The sequence below is a fragment of the Trachurus japonicus genome, chromosome 4 (genome assembly GCF_045865225.1).
Source record: "Trachurus japonicus isolate A0001 chromosome 4, Traja_1.0".
Lineage (NCBI taxonomy): Eukaryota > Metazoa > Chordata > Actinopteri > Carangiformes > Carangidae > Trachurus > Trachurus japonicus.
This window is the reverse complement of record NC_140910.1, coordinates 15109557-15125396: the sequence shown is the minus strand read 5'-3', so window position 1 is coordinate 15125396 and position 15840 is coordinate 15109557. Positions and strand designations below refer to the sequence as shown.

Genomic DNA, 15840 nt, shown 5'->3' with positions numbered 1-15840 from the left:
GTTCTTTGCCCAATTTATCTGCTGTAGGCTACAGGCTATAGCTGGCCAGCAGCAAACGCCAGACAGACACAGTTAATTAGCAGTAACTTCAGCTTGTCTTTCAGGGGTTGGTGCCTGAGCCAAAAGTTAGATTGGATTGGATTGGCACGTAGTGGATTTACATGTAGTGGTTGGCCAGAACAACTAGACCCAACTCCAAAATTAAGGATGACGTTGTTGCTCCATGTTCTGCAGGATGTTTAAACAAGCACAACCACAGCCATAGGCTATAAGTGTTGATACTAGATAATAGGCTATGATATCAGTATATAGTATAGGCTACTCTACTTGATTTCGACTCAAAAATTGACAAAAAAGAAAAAAAAAAGTTAGGGCAATGGTGCAATTTTATTCCCTGTATGAAATTTGACACACTTCAATAATACCGTAGTCATTGAAATAAGGAGGTTTTTTTTAATCCACTTTCTTATTTTCAAAATGAACAGTCATCTTTTATAGTAGCCTATATGTTTGCATTAGACCAGAGCCAGTCTACGACAATACAACTCAATATTAGAAATTCTCTGATTAAACCAACTTCTACACTTTGGGCGGTAACGTGTTTTGATTGACGGTAGCTCGAGCCATTAGACAGGGTGCCATTCGCAGCTTGTCCAATCAGTGACGAGGATCAGTTGGCGGGAGAGGAAAAGGCCGGCCGTCGGTGTGACTGACCAATCAGCGCAGTCCTCTCGCTGAGAGGCCGGAAACGCATGCTGGCGCGCTGCTTGCTGCTACCGATGTTGTCATGTGCGACATGTAGCTGGACAACGGTTGAGATTTGTGTGTCTGTGTCTTTTTAATATAGCGCTTGTTGTGTGAAGAAAAGAAAAAAACAACAGTATAACGGGAGAATGGCTGCAGCAGTGGTAACGCCTGTCACCCCCACGGATCTCGAGCCCGACCGGTGTGGGAGCGAGGAGGAGAGCCGCGGGGCCGAGGCGGAGGAGGAGAGCAGCCAGCAGCAGACAGGCCCCGCCGCCGCCGGGAGCCACAGCCGGCTGTCCAAACTCCCGCTGGCCCGCATCAAGGCGCTCATGAAGACCGACCCGGACGTGTCCCTCGCCAGCCAGGAGTCCGTCTTCATCATCGCCAAAGCCACGGTAAATGTCCTGCAGCAATACTACAGACCGGTGTGTGTCTGGTGGTAGCCTACTATTCAGTATGAGACAAAGGTAGTTAAGTAGGCTACAATATAGGTGTATATCTGCAGACTGCAGGCAGGCTGAGGTAAAAATAAGTCAGTAAACTCATAAACTCCACCAAGCATCTAAAGATCAACTGCAACTACTGAAGGTCCATTTACGCTCATCCCTGCATCTTTATCAGTAGAAATACAGCCATTTATTAAGCTATTGTTAGTCAGCCATAGGGAGTATAAATATACACAATGTTACTAAAGCAATTATTACCTTTCTGGCATGTTTACACTTTTCTTTTGTTATCTTAAAATGCTCCTAATCTAAGCAGTTTGATGTGTACTTTTATTTTTTGGCCAGCCACAAGGGGCAGTGGAGAGAGAGAGTTTTTTGTGCATCTTGACATGCGTCATTGACATACCTTAAATTGAGTAAAACCTCACAACTTAGACAACTTCCTGCATTCAACTTATAATGTTTACATGCCTAACACTTCAGTTATTTACTTGATTTTCAAATTTTTGTGCTGTGCTGTGTGAAATGCCAGAAAGGTAAGAATAGCCTTTAGTAGTGCGCCTTTAACTATTTTCTGACTTTCCTACACAGAGCAAATTATCATTTGCTTGTGATCAATCAATATCAGAAATAACTATTCATGCAACCTCAGATATTTGAATTTCTAACTTTCTTTATGTAAAGATTGAATGTAGAGACAAGTGAATCATATAAGTTGTTTGTCATAATTGGTAAACAAAAAGCACAGATATAGGCACCCTTTTCTTTTCAGTGCATTTGTGCTCACAAAGCAAAACATTCAAGTTTGCTTGTTTCTGAGTTAGTTTTTGTTTTAGATGATAGAATAATGAAGTTTATGTTTCTGTCCTCCAGGAGTTGTTTGTTGAGATGATTGCCAAAGATGCCCTCGTGTACGCCCAGCAAGGGAAGAGGAAAACTTTGCAAAGAAAAGACTTGGGTAAGCACTGTTAACTATATAGGCTAAAGATTCTGCCACTTGTAAATTCATACAGGGTGGCTGTGCTTTTCAAAGAAGGTTCATTATGGAAATGTTCAGCTGGCAGGTAACAATTATTTGACACTAAAGCTGGTACAGTGGTAATTGTTGTAATATCCTATTGTTCCACAGGTGAGTACTGATACCTTGCATGTTAACACATCTATGGTATTTATTTATTAGCTCTCCTGTATGATCATCTGTAACCTAAACGACCTGTAAATCTTGTATTTGCTGTTCTCATCGGTCTCAGTCAAATAATGCCCCTTTTTCGCCTCCACAGACAACGCAATAGAGGCCATAGATGAATTTGCATTTCTTGAAGGTAAGACTACTCCTCAAAGTTCATTAGCATCATCCGACAATGCACGCATGTTCACATTATGAGTTATGACTTCAAATCTAGGTGACAGTGGGAGGAAACCAGGGTACTGTCATCTTACAAGTCAGAAGTCTGATCTGACTTAGGCTTTTACAATGTTCATGAATAAAACTGATGAAGACAACACAATATAGACGCCTCTCACACACATATTGACAGATCAGTGATCCTGTCTTGCACATATACACTTGGGCACCAAAAAGCAAGGAAAAGGAGAAGGTTTCAAGGGGACTAACTTTATTTGTTTTTGGAAACAAATAAAGTCATAAATTTGTCTTTTTTTAAAATAAATGGACCCACCTAGTCTACAGCATGAATTAATGAATGAACTAATGAAAATATATTTAAAGGGACAACGAGGAGTTTGTATTTGGTTATAAAAAAGTCTCACATTAATGTGGATGAATCTACGCTACCCACACTTGTTAATGGCTCAATTTTCGATAAATATATCGTTTTGTCTCTATCCTTATTTTGTTATTATAATTAGTGGTGGAAATGCTGGGCGAGCCGACCAGCGTGTCCTTACTTTCGGTTTCGCGGACACTGCCTGGCGAGTCATGATAATAACGCCGCCGAATCGCCGTTTATGTTCGGAACTACGGCAGTATCTGATCGTCTTTGAACCTCTGACTTTCATTCTTGATGAATGAAAACATTCTGGGCAAGACGTCCGTCTTGCGCCGGTCCAAGAGTTTCACAGTGCGCGTGTGAAAACACTTTGCTTTCCAAAACTCCTCGTTGTCCCTTTAACTCGAACCAGGAATTGTGGGAATTACGTTAAACCAAAAACCAAACCAAAATTGCTATAATTGTATTTTATTCACGGCATATGATATGTTCAATGGAATACCCTTATTCCCTCCCCTATTTACCATGCACATGCAGATGTCTACACATATACTTGACTTGATTGACTGAATTTGGTACCAGTGCACACTGTACTAATTCTTCTTTATTTTCTTTGTAGGCACTCTTGATTAAAGGTTGCTTCAGACCAATTGAATATCTGCAACCATCCAAGAATCTTTCAGTCATATTTGATGTTTATAAATACTTTTCTACAATGTGCCTGTAAGATATTTCGTACTAATGACATCATTGTGGATGTGTATATTATTTGTAAATATTTGTGAAATACTATTGTACAATGGAATAAATTTAAGTTTTAAACCCTTTCTTTTAGAATTTAAGTTTTTTTTAAATCTTCAACAGTTGTCATACAATCTGAATTTCTGGTATATGATCAGTGTTAGGGCTCGAGGGTGATTGGTCATGTGTGTCGAGTTACATTACATTCATGCATAAAGAAAACAATTAATCTAAATATTAATCTATCAGATAGAGATTTTATTTACAATGTGCCCTGAAGACCTTCTGTCCAAAGCAAAATAACGCTGTTGAATTGAATCTCCATGACAACACGGATCTAACGCATGGTAAATGGTAATGGTAAATGGTCTTGTATTTATATAGCGCTTTACTATACCTGTAACGATACCCAAAGCGCTTTACAGGACATCACATTCACCCATTCACACACACATTCACACACTGATGGCGGAAGCTGCCATGCAAGGCGCGAACCACGACCCATCAGGAGCAAGGTGGGTAAGGTGTCTTGCCCAAGGACACTACGGCAGCAACCAGGACAGAGCGGGATTCGAACCGCCAACCCTCTGATCATTGGACGACCCGCTCTACCACCTGAACCACTGCCGCCCCTCTGCCGCATGATATGGTTTTACATTAAATGTATGAAGGACGATAATGAAAACAATCGTTCTGTGACTTCAGTTCACCACCACACCGTCTGTGTCGCCAATTCTCCTTTTCCTACAGACTATAGGCATGGGTGAGAGTTTTTTTTTTTTTTGAGAGTTTTCATAGGAGTGCGCACATTCTCCTGTCAAGTTTGTTTTTTATACATCACAACCATTGCGTGGAAAGTGACGAGGGCTTCATTTATCAAAAAGGGTGTAAAACTACTAAAACTCGATGTATGCCGAAAATGGCTTACACCCAAAATATTTACACCCTTTTCAGATCTATCAAACTGTGCGTACGCACAGCTGTGCGAAATTTCCATTGATAAATCACACCTGACCCTGAGAAGTGTGGACATGAACACGCCTCATATCCCGCCCTTTACATGCCCAAACACAATCATATTATGGTCAATGCAAATTAGTACTGCCACCGCCACTACTTCAAAAAATCTTAGCGGAAACACTGTTCTTTTAAATGTGTACAGTACATGCTCTTCCTCTCTCTCTCGCACACTGCAATTCTGACTCAGCACCTGCGTCGCCAATTCCTCCTGTCTTCAAAAAGCGTGTAAATCACGGTACGCCATGGTCAGAATGGGTGTAAATGTCTACACTTTTTCCCTTCAGGTTTTGGCTTAATAGATCCCAAATTTGGCGGAGAAAAGTGCGTATGCACAAAATGGGGGAGAAATTATGTTAAAAAAAAAGGTGGATCCACAATGATAAATGAGTCCCTAGAAATGCGCAAAACTTAATATCGAAATAAACTGGTAATGGAAACACCTACATTTTGAAAAAAAAACTCTCAAATATTGCTATAACGTTTTTACGCTCTAATGAGGTGGTTTTTCAGACATATCGATATAAACGTGTATCGCAAAAGTGTAATGGAAACACTTTTTTCGCATTTATGCGTCACTGGAGTTGTGTGTGTCCACAACTATGTTGGTTTATGTGACTGGAAGGGACAAATGAACGGCATGTTTTTTGGCATGCATTGCTGACCTGGGCATTGTTTCTCAATAAATTATAAAAACCTTTCATATCGTTCCCCTTTTCCATGCATGGTTGAAGGAGATTGGCTCGCATCCATGCTCCCACTCCCTCCTGCACCGAAAGGTCCCCTCCATGTTACATAAACCAACCCCAGTGTGTGGACACAACCACCATAATATTGTTGTCAGCACCTCATTAACGCAGGTGTCCCTTATTTGTGGCCACTGCCAGCGCCACACGGGCTTTGCCTTTCAGCAATCAAGCGCTGCCTTCGTCTTTGTTAAAAACAATAACAGCAGCAGCTGTAGGCAGCTGAGATCGCTGTACTGTCACCATGGAAACTTAAAACCCTTACGTCCAGCTTCCTCAAAGTGAAGTCTCGCAGGACGAGAATTATGGGATATCGCGAGACTAGATTACGGCTCATTCGCTAAACATCTTTCAATGGAAACAACCGCATATAGCAATTGTACTTTTGCGAAAATTTCGGAAATACCGCTTTTATTTTGTGAAAATCTGCAATGGAAACCCAGCTGTTAACCTCTGCAGTGCATTAAAGCCACTGCCCATGGTGCTGATACTGGGACCTCCAGGGAAGCAGTAACTGTCCAAGGTACTGACCTGTGATGTCAACCTATACAGTTGATTGTAATCTTAACTGACTGGAGCTTCTTGGCTAAAGTGATTTTATGTTTGGACAATTGACAGCAATTCTCTCTCCTCTGTAATTAATATTCTTAACATTGGCTATAGGATCTTAACATTTAAACATCTATTAGGTTTAAAACTTGTAAGCTAATTTTGGTTTGGATCTTCAGTAGGCTACCATAGAATAGAAAGCACATCCGCTCATAAAAAATAGGTATAACACTGATTTTTTTCATTTCATGGGCAGATGAGTCCTCTGGGTGGGCAATACCCACCCCAGCCCACCCTTAGACACGCCCCTGGCCAGGCTAATACTAAATTGGCTAATATTTTTTCAACACAAATTAGATATAGATCCCTGACATTTGGAGATTTAAAAACCATGATACTGCATTATGATGCATTATGCAGCTGAATAAAACTAAATGACCATTGTATTGGCAGAGTAATTTTAGGTTTTAGATGGATGATTTATTTATTTGGCATGTCATATCACTTCTTTCCCTCACTTATACCAAACAGTGTATCTCTTCCTAAAGTGATCAATTCATAAATATTAACACTGCTGCATCAGTACACTTTGGACATGTACAGAGTACAAGACAAGGCTGTGGTGAAATAACGGAGGTTAAATATCTTTCTCAACACGGTGACACTGAGAAAATCACAGAGTTTGCATTAGGAATGTATCTGAATCTCTGAAGACCTGAGATGTGTGTTGTTCTTCCTGGCAGCATTTGTTAAACACTTCCAAAGTGTTCAGTTTCACACTCTAGGAACAGTCAAGACCCCTTGAGTTTTTGCAGTGGAGATTTTCAAAATAAATGCCTGAGTGTGTTTAAGCTGATTTTCTGGGTTTAGTGTTTCGAGGAGTAATGAAACAGAGCTGTGAGAAGCACAGATGTTTGGTTTCAGAAGAACACCAGTCAACTCCCTGCAGAGGAATGCCTGACTGGCAAGAGGGAACATGGATTGCTCTTTTCTAATAAAATATAATCACATATTGAAGGATTGGACATTATTTTATTTCCACAGTCAATAAGGACATTCCATTAAGAAAATCTCATGTGAAAAGAAAATGTAGTCCCCCCCCCCACGCCCCCACCCCCGAGCAGAACATGAACAAGGACTGTGGGACTGGCTGGACTGGGTCCTCCTGCATATTGATAGAAATATGGCTAGCTATGAGAAGCTGAGATTGATTCTGTGGCTTTGTTGATGAAAATTAGGCTTAATTGCTCATTTTACTTTTATTTTAAAAGTAAAAACGGACATTTTACTTTTATTTAGAAGTAAAACATAGTTACAAAAGAAAGACATTTACAGTAAAACTGCAGGTGTAAATTTATTTCTCTCTACACACTGCTGTTTTTTGTTTGTAGTTATGGTTATGGTTTAACATGCTGGTAATATTTACCAGCATGTTAAAGAAAATTCTATTTTTCTAAGTTAGATCAGAAGACCAATCGCATGCTCATATCTATACTCTAAATAGAAAGCTGAAAGCCAGCGGGAAGTTTTCCTATCCTAATGACAGGAAATAGGTGGAAACAGCTAGCCCAGCTCTGCCCAAAGGGTACAAACTGGTGTACAATCATGATAGCTCTCTCAGATAGATCTCTTACTTAGGCGCAGCAGTGCTTTGAGCTAAATGCTAATACCAGTGTGCCAACATGCTGACAATGACAATGGTAATGTGATGTTTGCCCAATATTCCCCAAAACGTCCCACATAGGCTACTCAATTAATAAGCAAACCTAGTTTGCTTATTAGCATTAGCGAGAAAGTAGAGCTGATCGAGGCTGATGGGAAATGTTGGTACCAAAATTTATGACAATCCATATACAGCTGTTGAGTTGCATCACTTAAAAACATCACAAAAGTGTAAACCTCATGGTAGCGCTAGAGGAAAAGTCAGGGAATCACCGAAGTCATCAATACACACTGAACCTGAATGCACCATATTTAATGGCAGGCTGTCCATCCAATATATACATAGACCAAAGTGGACAGAAATCAAAGGGAACTGTTCCTTTAATTTGAGTATTTTGTACAGCTCGTTGTCTGTTGTTTCATTCTGTTTTCCTTGTTTCAAAGATTATACAAAGTATTTACCCCCTGCAATTTATCTCTTGGAAATCCCTCTCAGGTACAGTAAAATCTCTGGCTGCATGTCCAGAGCAGTTCACTAAGCCCCCCAACATCTCCAGGAGGCCATACCATCCATGTATACTGTACAGGTCGGGCTCTACACCCCCTCAAGGGTGAAGACATTAGCCTTTCAGCTCAAATGATCTTTGCTGTTGCCTTTATTTATTGATTATTTATTTACTTTCTGAATGATTGTGAGTTGGCACACCTTGACAGGAGATATTTTAATCGTTGCAAAGATATGCAGAAAATGCATCTGGCTCACAAGCAGACCTGTAGTCATGTGGAAGGTATGTTTTTTCAGCTGAGATTCCAACCTGATTTCTTGGGTCAAATTCTTCAACACTTAACCCCACCCCCAACACACACACACACACACACACACACACACACACACACACACACACACATATACATATTTTTACCCTAACCTCACCCCTCAGTGCACAGACTGCATATTTTCACATCCAGTGCTCTGATATGTATGCCCATAAGGAACATATTGATTCTGTGTTGTCTGAATATGTCTCATTTTTCCACCAAGTGTTTCACGAGCCAAAGAATAATTTGTTCAATGTTAAGATCTGTTGAACCACAGGAACTCAGACAGGCCGAAATTGATCTATCTGTACAAAAAATGTCCATTACATGCAGCACATTAGTGTCCAAAGCAATACTTTTCTGTATGAGAGGTGACTCATGGCTCCAGACCTGCCCTGCTGTGTCTACTTTAGTTTATCCCCAAAAGTACAGTATGCCCAAATCATTTAGGGTAATGAAGTGTGACATGTTGTTTTAATTTACAAGATCCATTTCAGTACTTTATGTAACTTTGGAAAGACTGGATGTTTCTACTCATCATTTCAGCAAGATCATTTAATAAGTAAGTTAGATAAAAGAACCAGTATAAGAAATGAATGGTGAGTCCCTGTCTCTTTGTTTGGTTGTTGATGCATGTGTCTTGGTTCTGCTTCCAGATAACTGGCCAAACATGAAAGAACATGGCACTGTATCAGAAGTCTCCCAGCATATCTACAATGGAATATGATAGCAGAAACATTTTCGGTTATCTAACCCAGCAACTATAAATGTCAGACTTTGGTGTCAATCCAAGAGGAATAACTTGAGGGAAGATACAAGTTTCTCCACAATGCAGCAGCAGCAGCGGTCTTAGTAGATCAGAATGAAATTCAGCTGCAAGACATGATATACTGACACTGACATTTAAGGATGGAGTCATCCCCAGTGTTGGCTAATTAGTAGTTACCCAAGAGGAAATAAAAAACTTTTGAACCAACTACTGATGTGTCCATGTCTGTAACAAAAACAACTCTAAGAAAGTAAATAATGGTAATAATAATAATTTAAGACATCAAGGAATTAGGCCTGAGGTATGTAAATTGTAACCTTCCTATACATACAGGCAAAAAATGTCACAAAATTTTAAATACTAATGAAAATACTATGTTTTTTTGTGGAGATTCAAATTTTATTTGTCATGTAGCTACACACATCATGCACAGTAAAGGGGTATAGTTAAATGTTTTATGCGCAAACTACAATTTAACAGAACAGAATACAATAATATTTCACTTAATACTTTTATGAAAAGCAGGATTTTCTGATAAGTTTTTCATCACCCCAGATGAGGAGGTCGTGGTGATGGAAATGTGTTGGACTGCAGTGGGATACAACAGTGCATCACTGCAGCAAGCAGGTGTCTAAATTGCTCTCAAATGGTCTTTGAATAGGTCATTGCAATAAAATAAGATTAATAAACATCTTTACATTCAGTGGATGATGAATTCTATGCATTATCAGAACTACCAAGGAAATTGTTTTGTGTGGGTCATAATGAAGTTTTGATGAATCAAGACAAGTACTATTGCTATACATTTGGGGAATTTGGGTGATGAGCAGTACTCCAAACAAAAGGCAACAGTTGTTTTCCAGCCTGGGATCAAGTAGTATCTTATCTCATTATCTTATCTTAACACAGTCCAAGACTTTTTCCAAGAGATTTTTTTCCATTACAGTGCTGGTTTAAAGGAATACTGTATGTTTCTTAAACATATGCAGACACGCCAGTTTCCCTGGTTTCTATCATTAAAATCAGGCCATGGTGCTGCTTTTTGTTAAAATCATGCCTAATGAATGTAGATGCTTGACTCAGATAAAGCTTATTCTAGTGTTGGAAATTTGATCATGATTTATGGGCCAGTAGGGACAGGCCCATAGAAATACCAATGGCTTATATTTCAAACATTAGTATCACTTTATTGATGACTGAAAATGATTCAAACCCTTAAAAAGAAAACTGCTATATAGGCTTCACTTAGGCTACCAGACTTCCAAGTTTGTTTATGCCCCAAATCTTTATTTATGTATTTATTTATTTTATCTTAACTTGTGTGAAGAAACTTTATCAGAATACACATACAGCGGTGTGTCATCAGCCAAGGCAGGTAATGCTGTTTTGACAATAACTTAAAGGAGCATAAAGACTTAAAACAGAAAGATGCTGAGGACAACATCTTGTGTCATTTTTAAAACAAGGTGATAAAGAGAGAAAAAAGAGCCCCTATAAAATACAATATATAGTAGCCTTGTATGAAATCAAGAGACAACTTAAATAGAGCAAATGGGTTGTAAGAAGATTTTCTTATCTTCCCTGATATTTTGTTGGATGCTGAAAACACACTTAAAGGTTAGTTTAGTTTAGTAGTAGTAGTAGTAGTGGTTTAGCAGTAACAGCACATATCTACATCTGGGATTCATTTTAACCATGATTCATTTATACCAAATCTATTCTAGATTTTCCTCTTCAGGTTTAAATTAAATTAATCTAAGCCATTTATCACTGTTTCTAGGTGAGCTTGGTATTTTGTGTGAAATCCAGCGCAGAACATCCAGAGACACAAGTGAGACACGCCCACTCTTCAGTCTAAGAGTTTCCACAACTGCATTATACAGCTGCATACCAGGGTTAATTGAATATTATTTGGAGATAAATTGCTATTCTAATGCCAAATCAGGGCTGATGCAAAAGCTACAGGGTGATTCCTTATTGGTTTCACCCATTAAATCTGCCTCAGTCCTGCCAGAGAAAATGCACTGAGAACAAGAGAGGAGGTGGGATGAAAGAGGAATTTAAAGCCACAAATGAGACAAATGAGGCTTGGCATTTTGAGTGAGGCAACAAGCAGGGAGAAATGAGTGAGAGGTGAGATGAGTGTGAAAGAGAAGGAGAATGAGGGAGGGAGTTAAGTTGAGCGTGAGAATGACTGAAAATGGAATAACAGAGGGTGGGAGGGAAAGACGGTAAGACAGAAAAAGAGAGGTGGTGGAAGTGAGTGAGTGAGAGATGGGCAGGGAGGTATAAAGAGAGGGAGGGAGTAATATAAGAGAGGCAGCCATAGAGGGAGAGGTGACAGAGTAGATTATCCTCCTCTCCTCTCCTCCTCTCTGCCAGCCTCATCATGGTCATGCTGCAGATGTTGACTGTTATTTCTCTGACTGTTATCCTCCTGGCATCTGTGGAAGGTAGGACATGGCTACACTTACTTTGTACGTGTGTGTATGTGTGTGGCATGGCTTGCACACACCCTGCAGGTGGACAATGTAGCAGGAGAGCGATGGCGAAGACAGAAAAAGGAGAGAACAGGGAAAGAGGGATAGCAGCAGCAGGAGCAGCAGGGAGGGAGGCATGGATGTAAACACAGGGGCAGAACGCAGGAGGACGAGCATCTGAAATCCCACAACACAGGCAGCAACTGTGTCAGCGCTCAGTCTGTGTGATGGTGTCACCTTGTCTGTTTTGGGTTTTTTTTTCTTAAATGTTGTGAAAGCGCTGGAAGTGCAGTGATGTGCCTGAGGATGGATTCTACATCATCTGTGGCATAACAAAGCAGCACTGTCCTATTTAACAGCTCTTATTGCTCCTGCTGCCTCACACCACACTTTAATTTGTTTACCCAATTGCTTTGGATGAAAAAGGCATCATGGCACACCCTCCAATACACACACACATACATACACACACACTCTCCTCACTTTCCGTCTCTCTTTCATTTCATTGGCATGATAATATGTTTTGCTGCACAATGGGATGCCATTGTAATTCCTTTGGCATTCTTGTGTGTCTATATGTGTGTCCATATGTGAGTGTGTATATGTAACCAGATGGCATGTGCACATTCTGCAGAACAGATAACATTTTTATTTCCAGTATGCAAAAGCTTCCAAAACATATCGCCTCAGTCTTTGCTGACACCAGATTACTGACTTCAGAGAGCTTAGAAATCATCATCCTGTGAAGTAAATATGCCTCTAAAATGTGTCTGTATTTGAATACAATTTCTCATAGGGTCGTTTTATGGATCGAGTTTTAAAGTTTTGTGGCTGCGATGTTGCTCATTTGAACTCCGATATGACCTTGTTAGCTAAAATGAAAGGTATTAAATAAGAGGCACTATACCCCAATGTAACTAACTGAGTTTGACAACAAAGAAATTCAGTGTCATTTTGTCAGTTTCTTTTCCCCTGATGTTCTCTGACTCTCTTTCTCTGTGTTTGTCTCTGTTGTTTCCCAGGTAAAGGCGTGCAGATGCAGAGAGATGTCCAGTGCTGCATGTTGTACTCCCAGGGCAAGGTGCGTACCAAAGATGTGTTGCGGTTTGAGGTGCAGACGGAGGGGCCCGACTGCAGTATACAAGCCATCATGCAAGTATTTCAACTATCCACTCCTGGAGCTAAAGAGCACACAGCAAACTGCAGGCATGGAAAATATGCCTCTCGTTAGAGGAGGGCAGAGCCGGGCTGAGAGGCATTGTCATCTTTCCAGGTCATGTTGTTATGGCAGGGCTCTGAGCTGTAATTGCCAGGGAAGTAAGAAAGGAAATATGTGGGAATAACAAGCCATCTGAAAATACCTTCCAAGCCAGCTGAGCCCTGCCGCAGCCAGTCAGTCAGAACAGCAGGGTTTAGTTAAGTAAACCATTCTGCATTGTGATACCTATTGTTTCCAGCGGGGAGAAATCCGATGTAGCTGGGGAATGAAGAGCTTTGCTTTTTCATGTGGTCCAGTTAACAAAAACATGGGATTCTTATAGATACAAGAGTTTCGTTTGGTCCTCTGTATTTCATTGTTACCAACCTCTTCTTTTCAACTTTTGATGACAGTTTGACTTTGTGATTCCTTTGGTTTCCTATCTGACAGTAGAGCAGCCCTGCACATTACTGCCGAATCACTGGTTTTGCCATTGTTGCGTTTCTAGTGTACAGCAGATTTAGATCCCACAAAGTTCAGCAGAATCTCCCTGTATTCTCTAATGAGCATCATATTATTTTTGTAGTCTTTACACAAAGAAGGCAGTAAAATGTGCAGACCCCAGGGACCGGAAGGTGAAGAGGTTGCTGAGAAAACTCCTGCAGAGACAGAGAACCAAGGCCCACCGAACCATGTGGCTCCTTCCTCATGACAACCTGCCTGTCATGTCAGAGGTCAGACACAAGCCCTCCAATAATCTAGCAACACACTGTGCATCAAATATGCCATAAGGAGTATCTCTTAATCTCATTTTCTTGTTACCTGAGAAAAGATTAATATAGCTTGCTCTCTTGTGATCAGCAGGACAAGAAAGATAACTGGGCCATTCTCAATGTGGAGTGATGGGGTGCAGAAAAACTCATAGTCATAAGTAAGTCTTTAAACATTCGTTGATAGTTATGCAAGTCCAGTACATTGTGTAAAATATGTAGATACATTTTTTTTTAAATCCCCTGTCGAATGTCTCATGATTTATTATTGTGTTCTCCCCACTTTTCTACAGGCCAAGTAAACTTTCAGCAGCTCGCCTTAACATGGCGAAGCTTGTTGATTCTCCAGTCGTCTCGTGTCTCTCTCCGTCTACACTATCTGTCTCCCTGGGACAAGACCTGGGCAGCAATACATATTTAAATGGCTTTAGATATTTAAATATGAACTGTGCTTGAAATATTCCCAAACACGTGGCTGGAACAGTTTCAACAGAGGAGTATTTACTTGTAAGATAAGTTGAATTGATTTTTTCCTTTTCTTTTTCTAATGGCTCATACTGTTATTTGCTGGGTGCTGCCTGGAAGTGTCTCCCTCTACAAAAACAAAACTAGGCTACTTGTGGCTGATGTAAAATCATTGAAAAAGTTGTAGTTCAACAAATGATAAATGAGCAGTGGTATTATTATTGTATATCAGCAAGATACTCTATGCTTATTTGTGACTTGTATACCGTCAGTAATGTGTAATGACACTTCACAGAGTAAACCAGATGGGGTTTCGTCTCAGTGCACTGAGCGTGCAGAATAGTGGGGAACTAATACTGATTTGCACCTCATTTTGTACAATCAAGGTCTTAGTCATAGTTGAAAGATCCTTGTTCAGGCTTTGACCTTCTGTATCTGACTGTTAGACGGGTGAAATCAAAGTGGGATCAAAATGAAGATTTCACCTAACTCTGTTACTTAAAAAGCAAATGTTCCTTATATTTATCCACTTTGTATATTGACTGTTTGTAACTCCAGTATGTAACCTGAGTCAGTCTTTTCAGATTAGGCCATCAGACATTTCCATATCTATTTGCAGTTTACATTTGTCTTTTTTCACCAATAGTCTGTCACTTAACTATGCCAAAGTATTCATGACTCAGTGTACATGGCAAGGCTGTTAAAACTTTGAGGGCTCAATTGTGTGTGAAACACGCACAAGTATTGTAGAAGAATGCACTGTATGTTAAAACACAGTATCTCAATTTTATAAATTAATCTGAAATTATAATTTCAACTGCCTCATTGTCTTTTTCTGGTCTTTCTGGTATTGTGTTTGTGTGCTTGTCCTTCTTACTACACACTGTAATTTGCCATGGTACACATTGGCTCATTCTAAAATATTATTATTATTATTATTATTATTTTTATTACATAATATTTATATTCTCCTCCTCTTGTATGACTGTTGACTCTTCTTCGGGTATCTGTATGTCCCCTAAAGTCTGGTACAAATGTACTTTTGGATGCAAGGATGAAGTGATTAGATTTTGGTGGTCAAAGGTCAAGGCCCAGTGATCTCATAAAACCTGTTTTTGTCCGTAACTCAAAAATTCACACATTAATGATGGCACGACTTTAACGTCTAAAGAATAAAATGAATTAAGTGATGATATTTCCAAAAGGTCAAAGGTCAACTTCGCTGTGACATTCTCCTGTTCTGCCTTATTGGATTATTCTGCCATAATTCAATGCAACTCAGAGAGGGGAGATTGTAACCACATCTCCTGGATCTTGGCTGGCTGGCAGAGGCATACAACCACAAGGTGATATAGTTTTTGTAACTGTTTCATAAGTGTTGTTCAGTATATTAAGTTTGTATTCATGATTTACATAGGGCTCTAAACTTTGTCTTCTTAAAGTTAATACTATGTCAGGGTTATTTTCAACTTTCAGTTGATGATATGGGTCTGTTTTAAAATAATTTTGAAACTAAGGCCAATGTCTGACATTACAAATTACCCCCTGCTAATAAAATGTATCAAGAGGCATACAAGATCAGGCTTGACCTTTATAGTAATTATCTATTCACATTCCAATCAAATCGTTTTAACAGAAATAGCACGGCCATTATTACTGTTCACATAATGATTTGACCCTTGTTTGCCTCTGAGAGGACGG

General features: G+C 39.8%; 2 protein-coding genes across 2 annotated transcripts; both read left to right on the top strand.

Moving 5' to 3' along the window:
- The first annotated feature begins 715 nt into the window (after positions 1–715).
- pole4 (polymerase (DNA-directed), epsilon 4, accessory subunit) lies at positions 716–3751 on the top strand. Its single transcript, XM_085774231.1, has 4 exons — positions 716–1142; positions 2067–2151; positions 2474–2515; positions 3543–3751. The coding sequence occupies exons 1-4, from the start codon at positions 894–896 to the stop codon at positions 3554–3556; spliced, it is 390 nt and encodes a 129-aa protein (XP_085630357.1). The 5' UTR covers positions 716–893; the 3' UTR covers positions 3557–3751.
- Positions 3752–11428: 7677 nt separating this feature from the next.
- Positions 11429–14720, top strand: ccl44 (chemokine (C-C motif) ligand 44). The gene is made up of 5 exons (XM_085774279.1): positions 11429–11679; positions 12729–12858; positions 13491–13638; positions 13769–13835; positions 13968–14720. The coding sequence occupies exons 1-4, from the start codon at positions 11616–11618 to the stop codon at positions 13805–13807; spliced, it is 381 nt and encodes a 126-aa protein (XP_085630405.1). The 5' UTR covers positions 11429–11615; the 3' UTR covers positions 13808–13835; positions 13968–14720.
- The last annotated feature ends 1120 nt before the right edge of the window (positions 14721–15840 follow it).